Here is a 27,365-nt window from a genome sequence, read left to right as displayed (position 1 = left end):
TCAGCTCCCTTCTTTACCCCTTATACATACATGACCGTGCAGCCAAATACAAATCCAACTCAACTTACACCGACAACACCACCGTAGTGAGCCTTATATCAAATGATGACAAGACAGAGTACAGGAAGGAGACTGAGAACCCTGTAACCCGATGTCAAGACAATAACCTTTCCCTCAATGTCAGCAAGATAAAATAGATTGTGATCAACTTCAGGAAGCAAAGCAGTACATACCCTGTTATACATTGACGGCACCAAAGTAGAGAAGGTTGAAAACTTCACTTTCCTAGGAGTAAATATCACCAGCAACTTGTCCTGGACCAGACATATTGAAGCAATGGTCAAGAAAGCACACCAATGCCTCTACTTCCTTAGAGGGCAGTTTGGAATGTCCCCAACAACTCTCACCAACATCTATAGATGTGCCGTAGAAAGCATTTTATCGGGATGCATCACAGCATGGTTTGAGAACAGCTCCATCCAAGACAGCAAGAAATTGCAGAGAATTGTGGATGCAGTCTACACCATAACGCAAACCAACCTCCCTTCTATTGACTCCATCTACACTTCATGCTGCCTCGGCAAGGCCAGCAGCATATTCAAGGACGAGTCTCATCCCGGACACTCCCTCTTCCCCCCTCTCCTATCAGGTACGAGGTACAGAAGTGTGGAATCGCATATATCCAGATTCAGGGATAGTTTCTTCCCTGCTGTTACCAGGCAACCGAAGCTCCGATCACCAACTAGAGAGAGCGGTCCTGACCTACCATCTACCTCATTGGAGACCCATGGACTATCTTTAATCGGACTTCACTGGAGTTTACCTTGCAATATATGTTTAGTTTAGTTTAGAGATACAGCGCAGAAACAGGCCCTTCGGCCCACCGGGTCCGTGCTGACCAGCGATCCCTGCACATTAATACTATCCTACACACATACACAAGGGACATTTTTTTTTTACATTTACCAAGCCAATTAACCTACAAACCTGTACGTCTTTGGAGTGTTATTGCCCTGTATCTGTACACTTTTGATGGCTCAATCGTAATCATGTATAGTCTTTCCACTAACTGGATAGCAGGCAACAAAAAAACTTTTCACTGTACATCAGTACAAGTGATAATAAATTACACTAAATATTGCAGTGGGGGATAACCCCACAACCTCTGAGTCAGAGCTGGCAGTGCTATCAATTGAATCATGTTGAGATCAATATCTTAACATATTGAATAACAAGATCCCCTATGTCAAATGACCACTACAATTGTACAGATACAGATCATTTCAATTTTACACTAAAAGGTTCTTGTAGATTTGGAGTGAATTGAACAGCTTTATGTTCTGAGTTCTGATGAAGGGTCCCAGACCTGAAACATTATCTTACAGGAGATAATGTTTCAGCCTGATCCTCTGAGTTATTCCAGCATTTTTTTGGTTTTTGTTCAAATTTTCAGCATCTGCAGGTTTAAGAAAACGTTATAACAACGTTTATTCAGTTCTTAAAAGTTCACATTCCAGATTGAGGTTGATAGACTTTCAGATATTAAGGAAATCAGGGCAACGGGGTTGGGGTGGGTGGTGCGTACGGCACAAGGTCAGAGGCACTGAGACTTGCTCCTTCTGTTCTTCCATTCTTCCGTCATAAGTACAGCTTTGCACCAGTTATGGCAAATGCAGGTAGATCTGCTTTAAAATGTAGTCATTTTCCAAAGAAATGTCATGTTATGGAAACTCACATTTTATAAACAATTGTGCCAATGAGAAAAAACGGGATTAGGGAGCTAGAGTTTCAAACTTCCTATAACAAAGATATTTTTCCTGAAGGATTTTACAAAAATATAAATTTACTTTTGTTACAGCAAACTAAAAATCCTGCAGGCTCTATGCTACATTGTTTAATAGAATAATATCGCATGTCAATAATAGTGATTGCTTGATAATTTCACATGGACTCCTGCAATGAAAGTAGCAGCTGTGTTCTGAAGAGATAATGGTGTCCGGTTACTGTGGGGAGGTTACATGAAAACCAGATTTATTGAACAGAGGCAGATTTTTTTCTGCTTGCCAATATCCAAAATAACTTAACTAGTTCTCAAGTTCCCGGTCGTAATTTCTAATAACTAATTTGTTTCAAGTATTACAATTAGATCATTATAATTTTATTTTGGAGTTATATGAAAAAATATCAAGGCCCCATCCTTCATGTAGAGAAATAAATTGGAAATACATGCAATGTCTTTAAATGTATTAAGCAGTTATCAACCTAGCAGAAAGTCCTTTGATATTCATTCCTTCAACTGATTACTCCATTTTTTTTAGCTTGAGGTAATGCTCCATTACATGACATTTCATGTAATACAAATATTGGTCTCTAATTTACAAGTCGTGTTATATCCAATTCGCATTGTGGAAACACATGTTACAGCTGAACTACCTGCATTGCAAGCTCATCAAAATTAAAATTGTTGCCAAGAGAACAAAATTACTGACAAATAAATCAAACTACAAATAGGCATGCAAAAATGATTAATTAAGAGAAACATCTACTCTTCCAAAGAGGGAACATACTTCTGGAACATGTACAGCAGCATCATTGAAAACTATGCTTCTCATCAGATGGAGAATGAACATAAATATGCCTGTCATCAAAACTGAAAATAGAAGCAAACTTGATGGGACAGATCAATTATCTGAATAAACATCTCGGCAAAATTATGCTCAAAATTGTGATTGATTGGAGAAGTCTCATTTCAGTACGAAAAATAACAAGATTTCAAGCAGTATTAATGGATGTTTAATTATACTTTTCCAGGTGAATTACAACCTAACTGGAATATCAGCGAAACATTACCTCTAGCACTAAAAGATTAATTAATCAGTTGAAGGAATACCAAAGGACTTTCTGCTAGCCTGACAACTGCTTAATACATTTAAAAACATTGAATGTACTTGCAATTTATTTCTATACATCAAGGGTTGCATCTAGATTTTCCTTCATCCAACTCCAAAATAAATTCCCAGTACAGTGCACTGAAAATTTACTTAACTAGAAATCGAGCAATAGTGCATAATTTCTCGATGTCTCAGCGCTCATTTGGAATTCGATTCCTGAATTTTTGGCAGGTTATATGTTTACTCCGCAATTCTGGTCTGGCATAAGTCTCCCCAAATGATGCAATAATATTGCAACTCATAAAATCTGTCTGCAGTGAGAATTTCAACCTTATCTTCCATGATCTTCTCAGTAAAAACAGATGTGAAATACTCATTTAATATCTCCTCCATCTCTTGTGGCTCTACACAAAGATGGCCAATTAAGGGGACCTATTCTTTCCCAAGCTACCCGTTTATTCTTAATACACACACTTCTTGATTTACGTAAGGGTTAGGTTCCATGATGATCGACATAAAAAGCTTGCGGGTCAGGCAGCATCTCTGGAGAAAAGGAAAAGGTGACATTTCGGGTCAAGACCCTTCTTCAGACCGAGAGTAGGGGAAAGGAAAACGAGAGATATAGCAGGTAAAAAGAACAAATGAATGAAAGTTAGGTAAAAAGCAACAATGATCAAGGAAAGACAGAGCCCACAATGGTCTATTGTTAGCTGTGGGGTAGGTGATAAGGAGTTAAACTGACAGTAAAATCAAAGGGACGACAATGAAATTAGTATGACGACTAAGATGAGGGAGGGACGGAGATAGAGGGGGATGCAATGGTTACTTGAAGTTAGAGAAATCAATTCATACTGCTGGGTTGTAAGCTACCCAGGTGAAATATGAGGTGCTGTTCCTCCAATTTGCATTTGGCTTCACTCCGACAATGGAGGAGACCCAGGACAGAAAAGGTCAGTATGGGAGTGGGAGGGGGTGTGAAAGTGTTTGACAACTGGGAAATCGTATAGGCCAAGGTGGACTGAGCGAAAGGTTCAACGAAATGATCGCCCAGTCTGCACTTGGTCTCACTGATATATAGGAGTCCACACCTAGAACAGCGGATACAGTAGAAAAGGTTGGAGGAGGTGCAAGTGAATCTCTGCCTCACCTGAAAGGACTGTCGGGGTCTTTGGACAATCGAGGGAGGAGATATAGGGACAGGTATTGCATCTCCTGTGATTGCAGGGGTAGGTACCTGGGGAGGGTATTTAGTCAGAGGGTGGGTGAGAGTACTCCCCATTTGCCTGGATGAATGCAGTTCCATCTGCTCTCAAATCTGCTCCCATTGGCTATATTTAAGAGGGAGTTAGATGTGGCCCTTGTGGCTAAAGGGATCAGGGGGTATGGAGAGAAGGCAGGTACAGGTTACTGAGCTGGATGATCAGCCATGATCATATTGAATGGCGGTGCAGGCTCGAAGGGCTGAATGGCCTACTTCTGCACCTATTTTCTATGTTTCTATGTTTAAAAAGCTCATAGATATTCAGCATGGAAACAGGCTCTTTGACCCAACCTGTCCATGCCGACCACGATCCCCCATCTAAGCTAGTCCTATTTGCATCTGTTTGGCCCATATCTCTTTCAATCTTTCCTATCCATGTACCTGTCCAAGTGTCTGTTAAATGCTATTATGGTACCTGCCTCAACTACCACCTCTGGCAATTTATTCTATACCCACTAGCCTCTGAGTGAAAAAGTTGCCCCTCATGTTCCTATTAAATCTTGCCCCTCTCACCTTAAGTTGAGGGAAGAACGTAGAGAATAAAATTGGGTAAGTGTGGAATAAAAGTGAATGGGTGTTTGATGGTCAGTATAGACTGGAGGGCTGAAGAGCCTGTTCTGTGCTGTGTGGTTAAGATCATTTACCCTGCTTGTTAGGCACTCTATCCACAATGCTATATGTTCATTCTTTCAACCACCTATGCAAAAAGTTTTCAAAATGTATTGCAGTTATTTGCTAAGGCGACTTTGGTATCAACTACCAACCCCTCAATTCCGGTGGCGCAGCGGTAGAAGTTGCTGCCTTACAGCGAATGCAGCGCCGGAGACTCAGGTTCGATCCTGACTACGGACGCCGTCTGTATGGAGTTTGTGCGTTTTCCCCGTGACCTGCGTGGGTTTTCTCCGAGATCTTTGGTTTCCTCCCACACCCCAAAGACGTACAGGTATGTAGGTTAATTGGCTGGGCAAATGTAAAAATTGTCCCTAGTGGGTGTAGGGTAGTGTTAGCGTGCGGGGATCGCTGGGCGGCACGGACCCGGTGGGCCGAAGGGCCTGTTTATGCGCTGTATCTCTAAATCTAAAAAAAAAATCTAAAAATTCCAACCACCAAGGAGAAATCCTTAAAACACACAAGAATATCACCAACTGTAGATTCCCCTCAAGTCGCACACTGGCCTGGAAATATAATGTTGACACTTCACTGCAAGTGGATCGAAATAGTGAAACGCCCGGGGCACAACATCATGGGAGCACCTTCATCTAAAGGACTGCAGCCTTTTAAGAAGATGGCTCATAGCATCTTCTCATGAGCAGTTTGGAATTGGCATTAAATACTGGATATCCCAGCCAGGCCCACGTTAAAAAAAATCAATATGTAAAAAAGGTGTTTTTATGCAGCTCAGAGAACAGTTTGGTTGATGAATGCCTATAAAGGATTTTTTGCATGGGAAAGAAACTTTTTGAAGCAGTAATTGATCTCGTGGAGTGCTTTTTGACAGGTCAGCCCTGAAATATGCTGCCATTAATTGAAATTCAAATTGGACATTACAGCAAAAAAACTTGAAAACAATGGTGAAATCCAATCAGTATTGCGTGCATTTCAAACCATTAAAAATTAGGCTATTTATTTACACAATGTGGCTATTTATTTAGTCTAGTTTCGTTTAGAGATACAAAATTGAAACAAACCTTCCAGCCCACCAAGTGCATGCCGACCATCGATCACCCGTTCTTAATAGTTCTTTGTTACCCCACTTCTCATCCACTCCCTACGCACTAGAGCGGATTTACAGAGGCCAATTAACCTACAAACCCGCATGTCTTCGGGATGTTGGACAAAACTGCAACACTAGGGGGAAACCCATGCACTCACAGAGAGAATATTCAAACTCCACACAGTCAGCACCCGAAGTCTGCATCGAACTCGAACTTCTGGCTCTTTGAGGAAGCAGATCAACTTGATCAATTGAAAACGTGATCTTTAATCTTACACAACAAATGTCCTGCTATAAAACAAAGATGATATAATCCAACATTTAAAAAATGATCTCCTGAAGAGATTTTAGTCAAAATTGCCTGCAATAATAGCATTATAAAAACTGCATTTTAGCAAGAGAGGAAACAGGCAGAGTAAAATTGTCATCATTTGTTTTTTGGCCCTATTTTATAATTTTCAAGATCTCAGTCACTGATCATTGGAGTGAGTAGCTCAAGTATTGCAGCACATTAGTGTAGCTGGTAGAGCCTCACAGCGCCAATGACCGATGTTCATTCTTGACCTTGTGTTGAACTTGAACATTCTCCCTGTGACGCTAGGCTCTATATAGGCTCTATAAGGTGCTGGTTAGGCCGCATTTGGAATATTGTGAGCAGTTTGGACATCATATCCGAGGGAGAATGTGCTGGCTCTGGAGAGGGTCCAGAGGAGGTTTACAAGAATGATCCCAGGAATGAGTAGGTTACCCTATGATTTTTTTTGTTGAGGATGTGACATAAAATAGATGAAGGAAAGCCCATGGATGTAGTGTATCTAGACTTTCAGAAAGTCTTTGATAAGGTCCCACACGGGAGATTGGTGAGCAAAATTAGAGCACATGGTATTGGGGGTAGGGTATTGACATGGATAGAGAATTGGTTTGCAGACAGGAAACAAAGAGTAGGAATAAACGGGTCCTTTTCAGAATGGCAGGCAGTGGAGAGTGGAGTGCCGCAAGGCTCGGTGCTGGGGCCGCAACTATTTACAATATATATTAATGATTTGGATGATGGAATTAGAAGTAACACTAGCAAGTTTGCAGATGACGCAAAGCTGGATGGCAGTGTGAACTGCGAAGAGGATGTTAGGAGGTTGCAGGGTGACTTGGACCGGTTGAGTGAGTGAGCAGATGCATGACAGATACAGTATAATGTGGATAAATGTGAGGTTATCCACTTTTGCAGCAAAAACAAGGAGGCAGATTATTATCTCAATGGTGTCAGATTAGGGGAAAAGGGGTAAAGGGTAAGTGCAACGAGACCTGGGTGTCCTTGTACACCAGTCGCTGAGGGTAAGCGTGCAGGTACAGCAGGCAGTGAAGAAAGATAATGGCATGTTGGCCTTCATAACGAGAGGATTTGAGTATTGGTGCAAAGAGGTCCTTCTGCAAATGTATAGGGCCATGGTGAGATCACATCTGGAGTATTGTGTGCAGTTTTAGTCGCCTATTTTGAGGAAGAACATCCTTGCTATTGAGGCAGTGCAGCGTAGGTTCACGAGGTTAATCCCTGGGATGGTGGGACTGTCATATGAGGAAAGATTGGAAAGACTAGGCTTGTATTCACTGGAGTTTAGAAGGAATCTTATAGAGACGTATAAAATTATAAAAGGACTGGACAAGCTAGATGCAGGAAAAATGTTCCCAATGTTGGGGAAGTCCAGAACCAGGGGCCACAGCTAAGAATAAAGGGGAGGCCATTTAAAACTGAGGTGAGAAGGAACTTTTTCACCCGGAGAGTTGTGACTTTGTGGAATTCTTTGCCTCAGAGGGCAATGGAGGCCAAATCACTGGATGGATTTAAGAGGGAGTTAGATAGAGCTCTAGGGGCTAGTGGAAGCAAGGGATATGGGGAGAAGTATATTTTAATAAATGACCCCATTTCAAAAAGTGAGGAAGTACATATTTTTCTGTACCGTTCAAGCATTTTACCCCTGAGCCATCAAATTGAAAGCCCAGTTAAGGACATCATTATGCATTGCTCATGTGTCAAAAATCAAAATCAATGCACCATTGCTAAAGAGTACATTATGTGACCAAAATGGAACATAGCTCTCTCATTAAGATCTTGTTAAGATTTCATGTTAACTTTGCATAAACTCACTCCTAAAAATATTTGCGACAAAAGTTATGGTTGCATTAAGGCACAGTGGTATAAGAAGATAACTGCAGATGCTGGTACAAATCGAAGGTATTTATTCACACAATGCTGGAGTAACTCAGCAGGTCAGGCAGCATCTCGGGAGAGAAGGAATGGGTGACGTTTCGGGTCGAGACCCTTCTTCAGACTGATATAGTGATATAGTGATATAGCACAGTGGTATAGTTGCTGCCTTACAGCTCCAGAGATCCGCGTTTGTTCATATCTACGGAGTTTGTACATTGTTCTGCAGGGGTTATCTCCGGGTGCTCCAGTTTCTTCCCACATTCCGAAGATGTGCAGATTTGTAGGTTAATTGGCTTTGGTAAGTTATAAAATTGTCCCTCGTGTGACGGATAGCATTAGTGTACTCACTATAGCGATAGTGATCGCTGGTCGCGCGGACTCGGTGGGCCAAAGGGCCTGTTTCCGCACTGTATCTCTAAAGTCTAAAGCTTTATTATAGCATTACAAACCTGAAATGGGTTCCTTAGTTTTCAGCACTATTCTATTTCAACTTGAGTAAAAGTGTTTTTATAAAATAACTAAATGGAAAAAACTTCCCATGTTGAATTCCAAATCCATTTTGCGAACAAAATTCCTTTGCAGCCTCCTTGCATCTTTGAAGGAAAATAAACTACGAATAATTTGTAAAGGTTATTATTCACATGCCAGGTTTGAGACCTTGATCTTCAAATACTTTTTCTCAATTGCCAAAAAGCAACACTGAAGATGATGAATACATTTCTCATCAATGCCTGCCTTCACTGATAGCTGACTCACAAGATATGTAAGGTAGTCCCTGTTTGGCCACAGACCTCTATTCTTGGAGGGTGTTGCTGTACAGTGGGAACAGGTTGGCAGAAGACTTTTGTTGAGTGCAATGCCCACCCTTCAAATGCTTTAGTGAGCGATGTAATGAAGGCTTGGAATTCGGCATCTGAGTGCATAGAGATGCACGTGTTGCCTTCACATTACAACTCAGTTAATTTTGGTGATTTTGATGAAGGGCGAATTTGTTTCTGAAATTTAGTCACCATAGAAAATTGTCTTAGACGATGTGCCAAATTACTCCTTCGCATCATAAATTCCCCTTAATTCTGAAAGATTTGGCATTTCCTTATGATATTAAAAGAGGCAATGTGACAAATCAATTGTATGAGAATTTAAAGACCGTTCCAATTAATTGGTTCTCCAACTTCTGTGGCTTAGTCTCCCATTTATGACAATAAATAACCCGTGATCCAGTTTGCGACTATCGGGATAAGTTACAATAGGAAATTAACTGAACAACCAGCATATCTAAGGGACGTGTGAGGAAACCAGAGGGCTTGCTTGACACCATTCAGATTAGCTTTGTTGGCGCGAGTAGTAACTTGCAAGTCATCATAAATGGAGACAAATTAGTGTGGGCAGCCTGTTTTGAGGAAAGTACTTTGCAGCTACTCCTGGTTGATGGTCAAAGGCGTTAGAGAGGTTGAAAAATATCTTGCATAATGGATTTTTACAGCTTCAAGCATTTCTTTTAGAGATGCTGCAGTAAATATCTTGTTCACAGTGTCTCCAAAGGGACGTTATCCATGCTGCTCTTTAGATAACAGCTCTTTCGATATGTGGAGGAGGTGAAAAAGGAAAACCATGGTGAAGACTACTTGTGGCAGACAATGGGGACACCCCTCCATAGTTACCACAGTCAGATACATTTCTACAGTTCCTTGTTTAGACCCCGATATAGTCTTACAGGTAGTGTAGGAAGGAACTGCAGATACTTGTTTATACTCATTCATTCTCAATCCAGAAGCTTCATCAGACAAAAATATATTCCTCTTCCAATTTGCCCTTCCAGAAGACATTATAACCACCATTTTGTTTAAAGTGACCATAATAAATCACTGTTTAATCATCAGATAATTTAATACATCAAAAAACTTCCTAATGTTCACTAACATTCTATTTCCTTAATTCTGCGGCACGGTGACGCGGCGGTAGAGTTGCTGCCTTACAGTGCTAGAGACGGTCAATTCAGGTCGGGTTTGATCCTGACTACTGTTGCTGTACGTTTGTACGTTCTTCCCGTGACTGCGTGGGATTTCCCTGGGCTCCGGTTTCCTCCCACACCAAAGATGTACAGGTTTGTAGGTTAATTGGCTTCAGTAAAGATTATAATTTGTCCCTAGTAAGAAGGATAGTTATAGTGTATGGGGATCACTGGTCGGCACGGACTCGGTAGGCCGAAGGACCTGCATCTGTGCTGTATCTCTAAACTAAACTACTAAGTATGTTATTTTTTCAGTCTTTTGTTAAGCCACACTGGCTACTTCTGCTTTGGATAAGATTGGATACATAGAAACAAAGAAAATAGGTGCAGGAGTAGGCCATTCGGCCCTTCGAGCCTGCACCGCCATTCAATATGATCATGGCTGATCATCCAGCTCAGTAACCTGTACCTGCCTTCTCTCCATACATTTCAAAATTCCAAAAATAGCAAGTGGATATATTATTTGAACTTTGATACTTTCATGACTTTGTTAATGACGGTACATCATAAGGTCAATAAATAACCCAATGGTTCAGAACATTTGATTGTTAGCCAAATCACAAATTAAGTTTTTTTTTATTCACCAAAGGTAATTTAAATTTATTGGTGAAAGTGAGATAGACAGCAAAATTAAAACATTGTCTCTAATCCAATTGTTGATATCCTTCCATAATCTACCCTGTTGGTTGCAGCATCTCTAATTGATCACATTTGTTTGAAAACTGCATAACCAAATGTTCGCCCAAACAATCTCATTCCCACGCTTCTGGCTTTGGTTTGTCTTAATCTGAGCAGCAAAAAGTGCAAAAAAAACGGTCAAGCATAAATACCTTTTGAGAGTAGAATCAACTTGCTGTTGTGAAAAGTATTGCTATTAAAGCATTATATTGCAAAGAAAAATCCCATGACTGATCAACAATCTGATCCTGCAAGAAGCTGAGTAAGAGTCCAGAAAGAGCACATTTGCAATCTGCATGAACTAATCCGAGTTAGTTTGTATAGACTTCTAGTAAAGCACAAATGTAACTGAACCGCAAAGTCTCCATTTTCCCAAAAGCATATACCCTTAAAGCCCACAAATAGATAATACCCAAATAGACAAGGCAGTCTGATAACAGAGACACAAGGAACTGCAGATATTGGAATCTTGAACAAAACACGAAGTGCTGTGGTAACTCAGCGGTTAGGCAACATCTCTGGAGGAAATGGATATGCGCCATTTTGGGCAGGGACCCTAAACATCGCCTAGCGCAGATTCCTCCACATTTGCCATCTGATCTGCTGAGCTCCTTCAGCATTTAGTGTTTTGCAGTCTGATGGACCCAAGGAGCACAGATGTCAAACATTTGTGCAAGATACATAGTCAGATGGGGAAAAATTGGTTAAGAAAACAATCTAAAGAAATCAAGCATCTTGTTGGTTTGCAAATATTTTATTGCTGTTCATCCTTACATCTTTCAGTTATTACACTCTTTAACAACGCTAACTCCAACAGAATGGAAAGTATCTACTTACCAGCTTTTTCCTTTTGTCTTGTTCAGTTGGAGGTTCTTCATCTTCACTAACTTTCTGCTCCTCAAAATGTGATATCACCATACAGCTATGTTGAAGAATTAACACAAGTGTTTAACAATGTTGTGGAAGTTCCAATGATCACAAGAATAATTAGTTTTTAATCACAGATAGCTTAAGCGACATCCAACAAACCAGATATGATAAATAATGTCATATATCTTAAAGCATCTGAATACAGCAATTCAATTCAATAGTATTTTCTTCTAACATGTTTATAGGTTCTTACTAGAGTTTAACCAAAATAGCAGCCTCATAATTTTTAACAAAATAAAATAGCAATGTTTTTGAACAATTTTATGTTTCAGAGCTTTGATCTGTAAAATAATAATTTAGTGTGGAATCTATAACATTCTGGGTCACTGTAACTTGGCCTATCCAGACTAGAACGGATCGACCAAACTAGAATGAAACAGAATCTTACAGGGTATAATCATTTATATTAACACAAGGCAGATTTCCTTTCCTGACCAATGCTGGTTATTTGACCTTGGTGAAGAAGATCAATGAGGGTAAAGCAGTGGATGTTCCTGCCTCGTCTCATGGAAGACTGATCCATGGTCAAGGGTGACATGCTAGATCGGGATTCATAAATAGCTTGCCCGTAGAAAGCAGAGGGTACTGGTGGAGAGGTGTTTCTCTGACTGGAGGTCTGTGACCAGTGGTGTTCTTCAGGAATCCGTGCTGGGCCCTCACACACACGCATACATAAGTGCGAAAATGGGCTGATTGGTAAGTTTGCATACAACACAAAAACTGGTGGAATTGTGGATATTGAACAAAGGTAGAAAAGGATACAATAATACATAGATCAGTAGGTGACATGGACAGAGCAATGGCAGACAGAGTTTAATCCAGAGAAGTATGAGGGTTTGCACTTTCGGAGGTCAATGCAAAGGGAAAGTGTACAATACACTTAGTAGCATTGATGGTACACAGCGCCCTGAAAGTGGCAATGGAAGTAGAAACGGTGGTAAAGAAAATCTATGGTATGCTTGCTTACATCAGTCGGAGTTTTCAGTATAATAGTGAGGAATATAAAACTTTGGTTAGGCCACATTTGGAGTATTGTGTGCAGTTCTGGTCACTACATTACAGGAAGGATGTGAAGGCTTTGGAGAGGGTGCAGAAGAGGTTCATCACGATGTTGCTTGGATTAGACAGTATAAGCAGTTGAACAAATTTAGTTTGTTTTTTCTGAAGAAGACTGAGGAGAGACATGATAGAAGTTTATAAAATAGTCAGATCTTTTCCCCAAATACTAGGGGATTTAGGTTTAAGGGGAGAATGAAAAAGTTTAAAGGAGATGTGTGAGGCAAGCTTTTTTACACTTTTTTTTGGAAGGAGCAGATTTGCTGGAAGCAGATAGGATGGTGATGTTTAAGAGGCATTTAAACAGGCACATTAATGTGAAAAGAATATTGGGATGTAGATGGGATATGTTTAACTTGGCATATGTGCAGCACAGACATTGTGGGCCGAAGGGCCTGTTCCTGAGACATGCTGTTCGATATAGGACAGGAAAATTAAAAAAAAATTCTCAGGTAAAGTACTCATCCATTCCACCTATACTTTACAGTGCCTGGAGACTCATAAAAATGTCTATGCAGGAGCAAAGATAAATGGGTGATTCACAGAACATGGAACAAAGAAGCTTTCAATTGCTTTGAAGTGGGATTCAAGGGAACCAGGCTGCTTTGCTCTATTACTCTGTAGGCGCAGGAACATAACACTTGTAAAAAGAAAAATGCAGCACAGTTACAAACTGGAAGGTAAGTAACCTGAGTGGATTGAAAGAAAGATTTTTAAAGTTGTCTATTACATTGGTTAAATGACATTTGGGATTCGTGTGCACTATTCTCGACTCCAAGTTAAGGTCCAGCTTTTTTCTGAAATGACTGTACCAGTCATGTTAACTCATTGATAAATATTGGAATGATAGAGGAATTGAGGATTATGAGGATCTGACATAGAAGAGGAGATGAGGCCAGCATAGTTTTGTTGTGATAACTTTCAATGGCAGCATGGGCTAAAGGGGCCGAGTGGCCTACTCCAGCTTCAGTTTTCTTGTATTCTTGTGTTCACTTCTCCCAATTGTACTTCTGGATCCGAGAGATCACGAGCTGAGCAAAGAAGCCCTAAGCATGTCTCGTCCATGAAACCCCTTTGAAAAATCTGAATGTTGCTGACATTCACAGTATTTAAAAAACAACCAAAAAATGAATAAAATACAATCAAAATTTGTAGCAAGGCAAGATCCCACCTGCAGGCTGGTCAAAAAAAGTAAAAAGCAAGGAAGAATGGCTGACCGGTCATTTTATGGCTGACCGGTCATTTTATCGTGAGTTGGTTATTGTGATATACGTTATTGATATAGAGTTAAAAGTAGGGGCACGATAATGACATTTCCGGATATTACAAAAATCAGTTGTATGGTTAACTGTGAGGAGGAAAGCTTTAGACTGCAGGAAGAGGTAAAAAATTAGACTGCAGTACAGAGAAATGACAAACAAAATTGATTCCTACAAGTAAGAATTTTGTTGTTCTGTTTCGGTACATATGACAATAAAACACCCTTGACTAATACACTTGGAAAGGTGCAACAAGGCTAGGGAATATACAGCAATGAGAAAATATTTATTGTTGTGTTGGAACAAAAGGACCCAATATAATGTACATGTGGAAAATAGCTGAGTAGGTCAAAATGAGATTAGTAAGACAAAAAGAATGTTCTCTTTCATTATCCAAAGCAGTAAATATAAGAAAGGAGTTATGGCAGAACTGCAGTCAATGCAGTTAATACAGCAAAGATACTGTGTAATGTTCTCTGCCACAGAAGACAGTGGATGTTTTCACGAGAGAGTTAGGTATAGCTCTATAGGGGCTAACGGAATCAAGGAATAGGGGGAGAAAGCAGGAATGGGTACTGATTTTGGATGATCAGCCATGATCATATTGAATGACGGTGCTGGCTCGAAGGGCCAAATGGCCTACTCCTGCACTTATTTTCTATGTCTATGTTTCTAGGTTCTTGTCATTACATTAGAGGAAAATAGTGATTTCACTGGTGTGAGGGTGGATGGTGACAGGACTGGAAAACTGCTTATGTGGACAGATTGCTTTTGTTATTCCCTTTGGAATAGACAAAATTAAAGAGATTTGGTATGTCACTGAATATTCCAACAAACCTCCCAATTGTTGAATGTACCCCGACTGGTTACATCATTGCCTGGTACACCAATTCCAAGGCACAGGATCACAGGAGGATATAGAGAGTTGCAGACTCAGTCCTGTCCATCACGGGCACAGCCCTCCCCACCATCAAAACCATCTACACAAAACGCTGCCTCATGAAGGCATCTATTATTAAGGATTCCCACCATCCAGGTCGTACCCTCTACTTTCTGCTACCATTGTGTAGGAGGTACAGAAGTCTGAAATCGAAAAAACACCAGGTTCAGGAACAGCTACTTTCCTACAACCATTAGGTTCTTGAACAGACGTGCATAACCCTATCTTGGCCACTGAACACTAACGACCACCTCTTGGACTACCATGGACTTCTTTTCCAATTGTGTTTTGCACCAATATCTTGTTTTTTGCAATCTTTTCCTTTTCACTACTTTGTTGAATGACCTATGAAGCCTTTACACTGGTGCTGGAAGGAAGAATTAGGTTTGGCAGAACATTTCTGACCACAACAGGCACAACATGCTGGATTATCTCCTGATTTTTCATGAATGATCCCATGATTCCAGAAAAATAGTATAAAAATTAATTATTTAAAAAATAAAACTCAATTGAAATATTTAAAATCTCCAATAATTAAAAGTATTAAATCAAAGATAAATAATGAATTAACATTTGTCTCCACAGCCTTGCAATTCTTGGTCAAATTAATTAATTGCCAAATGCAAGATAGAGTGGGATTGTAGGGCAGAGTACCTATATAATCTTGGGGAATCTCAGCAGGCTCTTTCCCAATTAGCTCTGCACTTTGAAGCTTTTACATTTCTATGCATGTGTTTTTTCTCTCTAACTTTCCTCGTTAAACTGTCACCTGGTTGACTTCATCTAGGGCTTACCATGGGAAAGAGACAAAGCCACTTAGTTATAAGTTGCGGGGAAGATAGGGTGGGGGTGGAGGAGGTTGAATAAAACAAGGTAGTATCTCTAATAGGGGAAGGCATTTTGTGTACACATCCTCACGACATGAACAACTAATATCAGCCTGGCCAGGGGAGGCCAGATCCTGAATGAGAATTATAAATGGGACGTTTTATTAATCATTGTTAATGATGGAAATATTTCAAACACCAGACTTCCAATCAGAGTTTATTTTTGTGTCGTCAGATAAAATCTGAGTGCTTTCAGCAGCCATGTTAGGTCTGGTCTCCCCATTCTCAGTCGAATAAGCCATTCACCGTGGACTGCTCTGCGGTTGCTTCCTGGATGCAGAACTCTAAAGGCAAGTAATCATGCTTAGATCAACTTTTGAACATTAGTTAAGTTCAAACTATTTCTATTTGTGCAGGTGAGAGAATCGAGTATCAACTGCAATGACATATTCAAGAGAATCCTGCCATCTGGTAAAACCTCTCCATATTGTCAGCTGACATTCAGACTGCAAAGGCAAGTCCAGAGAGAGGGATAGATGCCGCCAAAATATTCATGAAATCATCCTCCTGATCATGCTAGTAAATACATTCGCTTCCCTTGTTAATGCAGGGACAGAGAATAATTATCAATAGAAATATTGGGGTGGTTGAGGGGAGCAAAAATAGCTGATTACCAAGCAAATACAGGTGATGTTTAAAACAAAATGTAATTATAATTAACAAGAACTTTTAGCCAGAATTCAAACAATTCCCTTCGTGGCTTGGTTCAGTAAATCCTTAAAGGATTAAATGATTTACCTGGAGATGGGGAGATAGAGATAAAAATAGAGAGACAGAGAATGTGATTTAATTACAGAATGTGATTAAAAATTAAATACTATAAAGAGGTGATTCAGCATTATATGAGGCTCCCATAATGAAATCAATTAGATTGGTCAATTAGCCCTTTTCCTTTCATTCATTCATTATCTCACATGATATTTTTCCATCATAAATTGTGCACCAAGAAAGGTTACTTGTTATTCTCACTCTTCAAGGCTGTTTATAGCAGTTGCAGGAATAGGAACAATGGAACTTTGGAAAATGCAGGTTAATAATAGAGCATCTGCTATTTAAGTTGTTTCAAAGTTGTAATAATGATATATTCAAAATTCATCAAAATTAAGTCACTTCGTATCTCTAAATAGGTTTCCTAAAAATATGATCAACATTAAATTATTTTTGCTGCAATTCAATGTAAAATGCCCAGCCTTTAGTAAATGTAAATCAAATGCAAGAATCATGCAATAGGCTTTTAATTAAGTAGGATTAATCCCAACTGATCATTGACAGAAATGCACCTTTTTGATTGCTATTTGATCAAATATATATTATGAACCCATGGGATAAATTGGATCAAATTGAATTGACAGATGTATTTGTCCCAAAATGCCCACTTATTTAGAAAGCTCAGACTCATTCTTCAGTTCCAAGCCTATCTAAGCATGTCCAATGGCAATAAGGACTGTGAGAGATGTTTTCATGCCCAAGCTTATGAAAGGTCACAGGTAATTTATTGCCTGAACATTAAGCTGGCATTTCAGATAGATTGTCTGCTATTAAAATCTGTCTTGCTTTATTCCATTTCATCCCAAGGTTTTCAATAACTGCAGTGCATGTAGTTGAATATGTTACAATTACCAATTCATTCACAGTCTCAGACAGAACTGCTTACTTACTCTTTGTAAGTCCCTGAGTCTGGATCCTCTGACATGACATCATGCAGTGCTTCCACACAAATGTTTATGATGCCACAGAATTTATCCTGAACCACACTGTAAAAGAGAAGGCAGTTTGAATTGTGCGATCTATTAAAGTTTGCAATGTTACAAACTTTACAAAGACAAGTACCCTCTGAATAATTTTAAATATTTCAATGTAAAACATTGTAAATGTAAGGAATTAATAATAATTAAAAGGAACATATGTGTAACCGCAAAACTTAGCTCGGCTTCATGTATAATATCTATAAATGAATAAACCGTTTAGGAAGAGATCTAGGAGTGTAACAGCTATATATTCTATTTAGGAGAAAATGTTTTAGAGACTATCCTTTGCTGAAACGCTTACACACAGACAACTTTGCTTGTAATAATTTTCATTACTATATTCCATATGGATGATTGCAATCAAATTTGATGGGTGTTAATTATTCAGTCTTTAACCAAAATTATGCTTATCCTCAGTAATAGCAGTTTAAACAATTATACCAATTACTTCCACTTTCAGTGATGGTAAATACATTCACATAAAGAAGTATTTTTAAAATTTCTACCCAATATGGAAAAGAAATGGCATGAAGGTACTGACAGAATGGTGTTTATTGAATTGATCAAAATGATCTTAATATAAGAGCAATTAGAGATGAATGTTTGTATTGAAATGTAGATATGTTAAAATTCTTCTTCTGGATTGAGCATTGCAGTTAAGACAATCAGTCTATGCCCTTCTGAAAATGGCAGTGAGCCACGTCCTCATATCATTGCTGCCTTCTGGTAAAGGAGCTTCCACAATGCCTGTGGGCAGAGAATTCCAGCATTTAGACCTGCTGATGAAAGAATATCAATAGACAGGAGGGGAACTGCAGATGGTGGTGTTTCCATGCATCCGAACCCTTGTCCTTCTTCATGGAAAGAACTTCAAAATGCTGGAGTAACTCAGCGGGACAGGCAGCATCTCTGGAGAGAAGGAATGGGTGATGTTTCGGGTCGAGACCCTTCTTCAGACTGATGTCATGGGAGTGGGCGGTACAGAGATAAAATGTAGTAGGAGACAGAAGGGGGAGGGGATGGAGAGAATGGGAAAGCAAGGGCTACTTGAAGTTAGAGAAGTCAATGTTCATACCGCTGGGTGTAAGCTGCCCAAACAAAATATGAGGTGATGTTCCTCCAATTTGCGCTGGGCCTCACTCTGAGAATGGAGGAGGCCCAGGACAGAAAGGTCAGTGTGGGAATTGGAGGGGGAGTTAAAGTGTTGAGCAACTGGGAGATCAGATACGTTTAGGCGGACTGAGCAGAGGTGTTCAGCGAAACGATCACCGAGCCTGCGCTTGATCTGGCCGATATACAGGAGTATATCCCCAAAACTTTCTCATTTTTAGGAAATTTATGTAATCTCTCCTTGTATTAAAACCTTGCAACTCTGGATATCACTCTGAAAAAACTATGCAAGTTCATGAAGTTATACAGCATTGAAACAGACCGGGCCAATTAATTCAAAGGATTTTTTGGACAGTCAACTGCCGTGCTAAGCACTGAGCTCAATGAACACTATTCTCAACGATGCAGTGATCTTGGTGTGATGGACCAAAGTGAAAAAGTACCAACATCTATGGCAATCCTATACTTGGATAACCTATCACTGACATCAAAGGTAAAAAGTGCAATATTTAACTCACTTTGTACAATTTTACACTACAAAATAAAGACTGGAACAAATGGTCAAACATAGAAGTAAAATATTTTTTAAACATTATATATCGAAAATTTATCTGAGGCAATTACAGTCCATGCCCATTTCGTGTTATTCACAAGGAAATGCAGATGCTAGAATCTTGAGCAAAAAATACAAAGTACTGGAGTAATTCATCGCATCAACATCTCTGGAGAAAATTGATAGATTTCAGGTCAGGGGGAGAGAAAACTGGAATAGAGGTGGGGGTGTGACAAAGCCAGGCAAGTGATTGATGGATACTGGTGATGGGGGTTCAATGGCAGATGGGTGGACAAAGGCCAGAGATGAAAATGAGACAGGCTGTGAGATGAGGAGAGAAGCTTGAAATGTGAGGTCAGACAAATGGATATAGATGGAAAGGGACGTAGGGAAAGGGAAGGGTGGAGGGATAGTGGGAAGAATGGGTTCACATGTGGCCCCACTCTTGCAATGGAGGAGGCCCAGGACAGAAAGATCTGAGTGGGAATAGGAAGAGGGTTAAATAGTTTGCAACCAGAAGATTCAGCATGCCTTGATGGACCGAGTGTGCGGCGAAATGGTCACCTAGGCCATGCTTGCTCTTGCTGATGCAAAGGAGGCCTCATTGGGAGCACATTCATGTTAGTTATGTTAGGAGATAAAGTTTATTAAATAGTTGTTGTGACTTGGTAATCCATTAACAACCAACTTACCCCATGTGCAACAAAGAATAACATTTTCACAACATTTGAAAATAGTTCACGAATACTTTACGTTTTCAATAATCTGTGGATATTATATTGAAGGAGGCCACAAGAGTGGATAAGATGGTTATCTCCAACAGTAACTTCTGGATTCCCATACACATTGCACATGTACTAAGTCGAGAAATTGCTGTCAGTTCTGCAGTATCGTAAAGAGAATACTGCAATTCACCAACAGCAAAATCCAGTCCAATATATCATACTGAAGAAGGGTCTCGACCCAAATGTTACCCACTCCTTCTCTCCAGAGATGATCCCTGTCCCGCCGAGTTACTCCAGCATTTTGTGTCGACCTTTGATTTAAAGCAGCATCTGCAGTTCTTTCCTATCCAATATATCCAAGACTTTGCCTTCCATCACAGTGAGGGTATGCCTAGAGCAATCACTGTGATGGCTGTTTTGTGTAAAAAATTATATCTGTGTGTCTTGTGCTTTTTAATGTCTACTGCCGGACCCTGACGTGAGAGGACGCTGGCGTTGAGTATTCGCCGCTTTTCCGTCAGGATAGTTTGTCTGTTTGTTTCTATGTTAATTGTTTTTGTAAAGCGCTTTGAGCATGTGATAAGGCGCTATATAAAATAAATGGATTATTATTATTATTATTATATCATTCCTAAGTTGTGGGGTCCATAACTGCTTACAACGAGATTACTGCTGTAAATTGTCCCTTGTGTGTAGGATAGAACTAGTGTACGGCTGATTGATGGTTGGCGCGGACTCAGTGGGCCAAGGGGGCTGTTTCCATACTGTACTCTAAACTAAATGTTCCTGCAATGGTATGATCAAAGCTTTGTACAGCTGTTGGGATAACTTCATTGATTTTCCAAACATCAGGATGTGTCTTCATTGATGCTAGATTATTTTCTGTACCTTACAAGACATTACAATGATTTATGTACTGAGTCCTGTATTGTTGTTTGACTTCATGGTTTTACTTTCCATCATAAAATATCTCTTTCTCTCTCTTCGCTCAAAATTCCATTACCTTTTATGCCCATGTTCCAAATCATTGTTGGTTCTGCCTTATCCCTTAGTCTATTAATATTACATCATAATTTCATATATCCATCTCTACAATGCAATACTGCCTGCCCTGAATCATCAGCAATCTAGTATTTGCAAATTTCTATTCAATGTGTTAACTTGTATACACATATGGTAAATAGCTGGGAGTTCAACTAATATCTTCGTGGAACATTATTTGCTCTCACAATTTGATTAAATGCCCATTCTCCCTATTCTCTGTTTTCTGTCACTCGGCCAATTTTTGAATGTTCCTCCTCTTTTCCCATTTTCTTATCTTTGCCATAGACCTAAAACAAGTCCTCAGACAAAATAGGGAAAACGTAAAAGGAGAGGAACTATTACCATATTTACTCTAGCAATTCATAACGATCTTTGTACTCAGGGTGATTGTACGAACATCACTTACTTGGGATGCACATCCTTGAATTTTATCTTTCTATTTTTTCTCTCATGGTGTAAAGCATCTTTCTGTTTCCCTGTTACCTGTTGTGCCTTATGCGCAATTTTAAATAATTATTCTCTTCCACTGCAGTTTGTTTAGAATAAATATTAATAATAATCCACCTCAATTATTAATTAATAATATCCACCTCAGAATGAACAAAAAGAAACAGATTTCAGTCCAGCTGATAGAGCTATCAGTCTTGAGATAAAATACCTCTTGCAAAAGGGATGGGGGTGGTTGGGGGAGGAAACTATCACCCTCTTTCCCCTCAGCAGCTTTTGGTACATTTTCCCAAAAGCGAAGCCGAATGGTGTGATAAATGAAATGCTGGAATTTTGTTCTGCTCATGTAAATTTAATTTTAAGGCTAGCAATACTTCCACATCAATCAAATTTGATAAAATACTCATGATCAATTTTAAATTTACTTAAGCCTAATTCCCACTCCTAATGGAATAATATCCCCGTTGCATAAAAATTTAATATCAGGCAGTCAGTGCAGTAATTAGTAGATGCAGCAAACATAACCTAAAATTAAGGTCACTACTGAATGCAAAGATAATAAATAGATAAAATTCAAACACTGAAGTGTAACATGCTGCACAAAACATACAAGATTGAAATCATAATTTTAAAAGTGAAGAGTACTTTTAATAAGTTTATTAAGTACAAAACACTGAGCTGTATCTTATAGACATGTGATGAATGTTAAAATTTAAATCTTTAATTTAAAATAAACAGAAATATACAAAAAAATGTTGAAAATTGAACCAATTGGTTGTTTGATCTATAAGGATAGTCCGAGGGTTACCAAAGAGTTATATAGTAGTTCAGCACTGCTCTCTGGTTATGGTAGGATGATTCAGTTGCCTGACAACAGTTGTGAAGAGACTGTCCCTGAATCTGGTGGTGTGTGTTTTCACACTTCTATACCTTTTGCCTGATGGGAGAGGGGAGAAGAGGGAGTGGCCATGGAGCCACACGTCCTTGATTATGGCGCTGCTGGCCTTGCCGAGGCAGCGCAAGGCATAAATGGAGTCAATAGAAGGGAGGTAGGTTTGTTCTCTAGCCTTTGATATTTCCACCTCGGGAAAAAGGTTCTCACGTGCAAAACCTATGTCATAATTTTATATACTTATATCAGGTCGCCCCTCAACCTCTTGCGTTCCGAGGAAAACAACCTAAATCTGTCCAATCTCTCCTGATAGCTAATACCCTTTAATCCAGGCATGATTCTGGTCAGCCTATACCCACTCCAAAGGCTTCACATCCTTCCTGGAATTAGGTGAGCAGAACTGCACATAGATTGGTAATAAAAATTCCTGGCATCAGGTGGCCAGAAAGTAAAACTGAATACAGCTCAGATTAGAAGAACACCGACACATTTACAACATAAAAGAGATCATCACTGTGGGCTTATTGACACACTTCAACCGAGTAGTGCTTTCTTCAGAAATGTTTTTTGATACTTTGATGTTTCTCTCATGCACTGACAGAGGAAAGATGAGGTGATGCTCACTCTAACACAGTTTATATTACAGCATGAAAAGAAAGTGTCCACAGTGTTCAACCATCAGTGCTTGCCATACCCTACCGGTAGTTGAAAGGTTTAAATGTTCTCAAAATAAATGTTAAATCAAGATTAATGAAATCTCACACACACACACACAATATATATATATATATATATACACAGAAATATATATACAGAAATATATATACAGAAATATACGCTAACAACAAAATCTTCAAAATGAATACAAATGAATTAAATAGGTATAGATCTCTCTCACACATTAATTTTTAAACTAATTTTTGACAAGTATAATAAAAGTACTTAATTGCAGATTGATTCCAAACAGAAACAAGAAACACAAAATGAAAACAAAGATTTTTCAAAAGAAGTGTTTTGTGTGCTGAATATGCAGAATATACCAGAATTCATTACATTATTGGGACCTACTTGACTAAACAAGTCATAGGCTATCATTTGTGCCCATAAATCAGTACATATCAGTTGATTAATCATATCGCTTAAAGTTAAGTGCATGGCTGGAATATTTTTCTCAAATGGTTGGCACTGCTATGTTATATAACACCAGAGTTGTTCTCATGCTATGGAATAGCAATGGTAAACTTTAGTAACATTTTATTTGATGTAGGAATCCTTGGCAACTTGAAGGGAAAATTCATGATGCATCCACAACATAGAATGCAAGTGATGTTCAAAATTAGCTGTTGCCTCTTTAAATGTTTCGTTTCACTTAGTTGTACATCAGATATCATCACCACAATCATAAAACAGAGTGCTCAAATAAAATAACCTGTGCTTGATTAGCAGGATATGTTATCTTCAATGTAGTTGCCTGATGCACTTGTGGTCTTGTCACTCGTTCTGGGAGTATAGCCTGCACCGGATCTGTCACGTGATACCGTGCAAATGGATATACACTGTAGTACTCGAGAACATTGTTCCCTTCAGCCTCTAATTCCTTAAGCTTCTGACGCAAAAGATGCACTTTGTATGTCAAAAGTAAAACTGCTGTACATGCCAAGATAAAAAAGACCAAGAGTATATCAAAGGTTTGGTTCAACTTTGCTAAATTCTGTTTACAGATTGCTAATGGTTTAATTAAAATAGTTGCCATATCTGAATCTGTCAACGTGGTGAAATTTATGGGTGTGTATTCAATTGGCAGCTGCACTGGAAATGTACTTAGGAACTGCTCATTGTCTTTTGCTGCCAGGGCTGCATCTCCAAAGTTTGCCTTAGTTATAGAACTGTGCTCCAGCTTGAAATGTAGATTTGGGGTATCTGTTTTCACTGAAGTCAACGCTACACGAGTGGCTGGAGATCTTATTTCAGCATTTAACCCCAAAGGTACCAAGGTGACATTACATCCACTGATCTCACTTATTCTGGTGCAATACAAGGGTTTACCACGTAAATGGGATGGACTCTGACAACGAATGTTTACCCTAAATGAAGATGACAACAGCCAATTGCGCATATTGAGCATGTTGCAGTTGCATTCCCAAGGATTGCCATCTACCTTTAAATGAACTAGGGAACTCAGTGACATCAGAACCTCAGGAAACAAATTTGTAAGATGGTTATTGGCCAAATGTAGGACTTTTAAAGTTCTTGACATTCCTTCAAAAGCATCTGACTCAATAATGGATATGTTGTTATCGTCTAGCTGCAAATGCCGTAATTTTAGCACTTTAAATACATTGGAATTGACACGAGTTATACTATTGTTACTTAGAACTAAATGCCTCAAGTTGTTCAGTGCAGCAAAACCATCTTTTGGGATAGCTTTTATTTTGGCATTATTGAGGGAAAGATATTTGAGATTTTCCAGTCCATTGAAAGACAAAGGATGAATCAGCTCAATTGGGTTATTGGATAAGATAAGCCTCTTAAGGACCTTAAGTTGAGCAAATGCATTTGATGGGATCCATGCCAAGCGGTTACTCTGTAGATTGAGAAACTCTAGTTTTAAGAGATGTCTAAATGAAGAACTAGATATCCATGAAATTCTATTGTTAGCAAGATGAAGCGTGCGAAGACTCATCAAGCCCGTGAACATTCCATGGCTGAGCGACCTAAGAGAGTTTCCTTCCAGTTGCAAATATTGAAGGGCAGCCAAATCAGAAAACAATCCTACTGGAATAGAAAGAATCTGATTGCATTGTAGATGCAAATAACGAAGTTTTGAAAGGCCTTCAAATATTTCCTGATTTAAATGTTTTATCTGGTTATTATTCAATCGTAGATAATACAAGTCGACGAGGCTCACAAAAGCTTGTGGATGTACAGAGATCAGATCATTATTATCGAGAAAAAGTGCTGACAATCTGTTAAATCCTTCGAAATCTATAGAAATTATACCGGAAATATTATTTCTGCTCAGGTAAATCGAAGAAGCGGACTTTGCCAAGTTCGAAGGAATGGAAGTTAAACCTAAATTGCAGCACTCCGTCAGGGTCCTTGTGCAATGCTGACAAACAGAAGGGCAAATCAGTGAAAGGCCTTGGGGCATCAGAAGAAGAAAGCCAACCATCAGCTTTACAATTGTTGAGGAGCACTTCTCGGTAATGTACAATCCACACATTTTCTTGTATTCTTGATCCCTTTATAGATTATTGTTTCATCAATCTAAAAAGACAGGATATATTAATAGAAGAACCTGACTCAAATGTATTAACTCCAATACAAAGCTTTAATATTATTTTATGCATGATTTTTTTTTTTTAAAAGAGGACTTCTTAAATCCCTGATATTAAATTCTTATCTTTCTTTAGAGATGCAAGAGGTATGGAAAAACTCACAGCTGAAAGGTTTGATGGGATGGACAAATGGAGATAGTATTTTTTTTAAACAGCAAGAGTTTGAGAGTTGTTGTTCAGAGGCCCTTTTGCTGTCCTTGCAACCGAAAGTTATCATGCAGATAGAGTGCGCAATGTGAAAGGCAAATAATATGATGGAGGATTTGAGTACAATATCATCAGAGGATTTGAGTACAACATAGAGACGTCTTACTCCAATTATCCAGGACCCCAGCAAGACTGCAAAGGAATAATGAGTGCTGATCTGATATCTCTACCCAAGGAAGTTTCATGAGACGATTAGACTAATACTCCAGACTGATTCTTAGGATGATGTTTTTTTTTGAAAAAAAGTGGAGAGATTAAGCAGATTTAACTTATACTCTCTTGAGCTGAGAAGAATCAGAGAATGATGCTATTAAACTGTAGGCAATTTGAATGAGGCTTGACAGGGTAGATGGGAAGAAGTGGGGTGGGAAGAGAAAGGTCCTTCCCTGCATGGAACCCAGGATCAGAATCTCAAAATAAGTGTCCAATATTTACAGCAGAGATGAGAGGAATCTAGAAAAATGTTGGAATCCTCTACCAGTGAGAACCAATGTGAGCACTGTCATAGAGTTAATTCAAGGCAGAGATTGATAGATGCTTAGATATCAAGTGAATTAAAGGGTATGGAATTGTGCAGGAAAGTGTTATCGAGGTGAAAGATCAGCCATGATGTTATTGAATGCAGAGCAGGAATTATAATCCAAATGCCTGCCCCTCGTGATCTTATCAATTTCTATCCAGGCTCAAAAACAAGCCAAAATTCTGCTCATTTGGAATTTAGAAGGATGAGAAGGAATCTTATAGAAACATATAAAATTATTAAGGGATTGACACGCTAGATGCAGGAAACATGTTCCCAATGTTGGGGGAGTCCAGAACCAGGGGCTCCAGTTTAAGAATAAGGGGTAGGCAATTTAGAGCTGAGATGAGGAAAAACTTTTTCGCACAGACAGTTGTGAATCTGTGGAATTCTCTGCCTCAGAAGGCAGTGGAAGCCGATTCACTGGATGCATTCAAAAGAGAGTTAAATGGAGCTCTTAGGGCTAGCGGAATCAAGGGGTGTGGGAGAAGGCAGGAATGAGGTACTAATTGTGGACGATCAGCCACGATCACATTGAATGGCCGTGCTGGCTCGAAGGGCCGAATGGCCTACTCCTGCACCATGTATCTTTGTATTTGGGCTTTGGACACAGCAGCATGGTCATACAGTTAACAGAGCTTTTGCCTCACACTGTGTGACAGTGTTGAATCTTCTCACTGTGACTGCATGGATTTCCTCCCATTGCTCCAGTGCCCATCCACATCTCAAGGATGTGCAGCAATTACAATCTTTACATTCATGCGAGGCTTTTCTTTAAAAGTAAAAATGACCTAACCACGGACAGCAGAAGAAAATAAGGATATTATTAAACCGAGAGGACCGATACAACGTTGCCAGATAAAATTCAATCGTGAAGATTGGGATCTTACAAAAGAATGACAAAGAAATACAGAGCAAAAATAGAGGATGAGAAAAAACTTGCATAGA

At 39.3% G+C, this 27,365-nt stretch overlaps 2 protein-coding genes across 5 annotated transcripts in view; both read right to left on the bottom strand.

Annotated features, from left to right (window-relative positions):
- The window catches only part of ipo11 (importin 11), a 294,939-nt gene that overhangs the window by 47,101 nt on the left and 220,473 nt on the right, over positions 1 to 27,365 (bottom strand). For 3 of the 4 annotated variants that reach the window (XM_078397369.1, XM_078397338.1, XM_078397349.1), the window contains 2 exons: positions 17,492 to 17,587; positions 11,599 to 11,683 (listed from right to left, as the gene is read on the bottom strand). In XM_078397369.1, the coding sequence (XP_078253495.1) occupies positions 11,599 to 11,683; positions 17,492 to 17,587 (181 nt within the window). Of the gene's footprint in view, positions 1 to 11,598; positions 11,684 to 17,491; positions 17,588 to 25,491; positions 25,620 to 27,365 lie in introns of those variants that run through there. The other variant, XM_078397359.1, reaches the window with a different exon arrangement.
- On the bottom strand, positions 23,443 to 25,575 carry LOC144592645 (uncharacterized). Its single transcript, XM_078397380.1, has one exon. It carries the CDS (start codon positions 25,573 to 25,575, stop codon positions 23,752 to 23,754), a length of 1,824 nt encoding a protein of 607 aa, XP_078253506.1. The 3' UTR covers positions 23,443 to 23,751.

The sequence above is a fragment of the Rhinoraja longicauda genome, chromosome 1 (genome assembly GCF_053455715.1).
Source record: "Rhinoraja longicauda isolate Sanriku21f chromosome 1, sRhiLon1.1, whole genome shotgun sequence".
NCBI classification, from domain to species: domain Eukaryota; kingdom Metazoa; phylum Chordata; class Chondrichthyes; order Rajiformes; family Arhynchobatidae; genus Rhinoraja; species Rhinoraja longicauda.
This window is presented reverse-complemented; position numbering and strand designations above follow the sequence as displayed.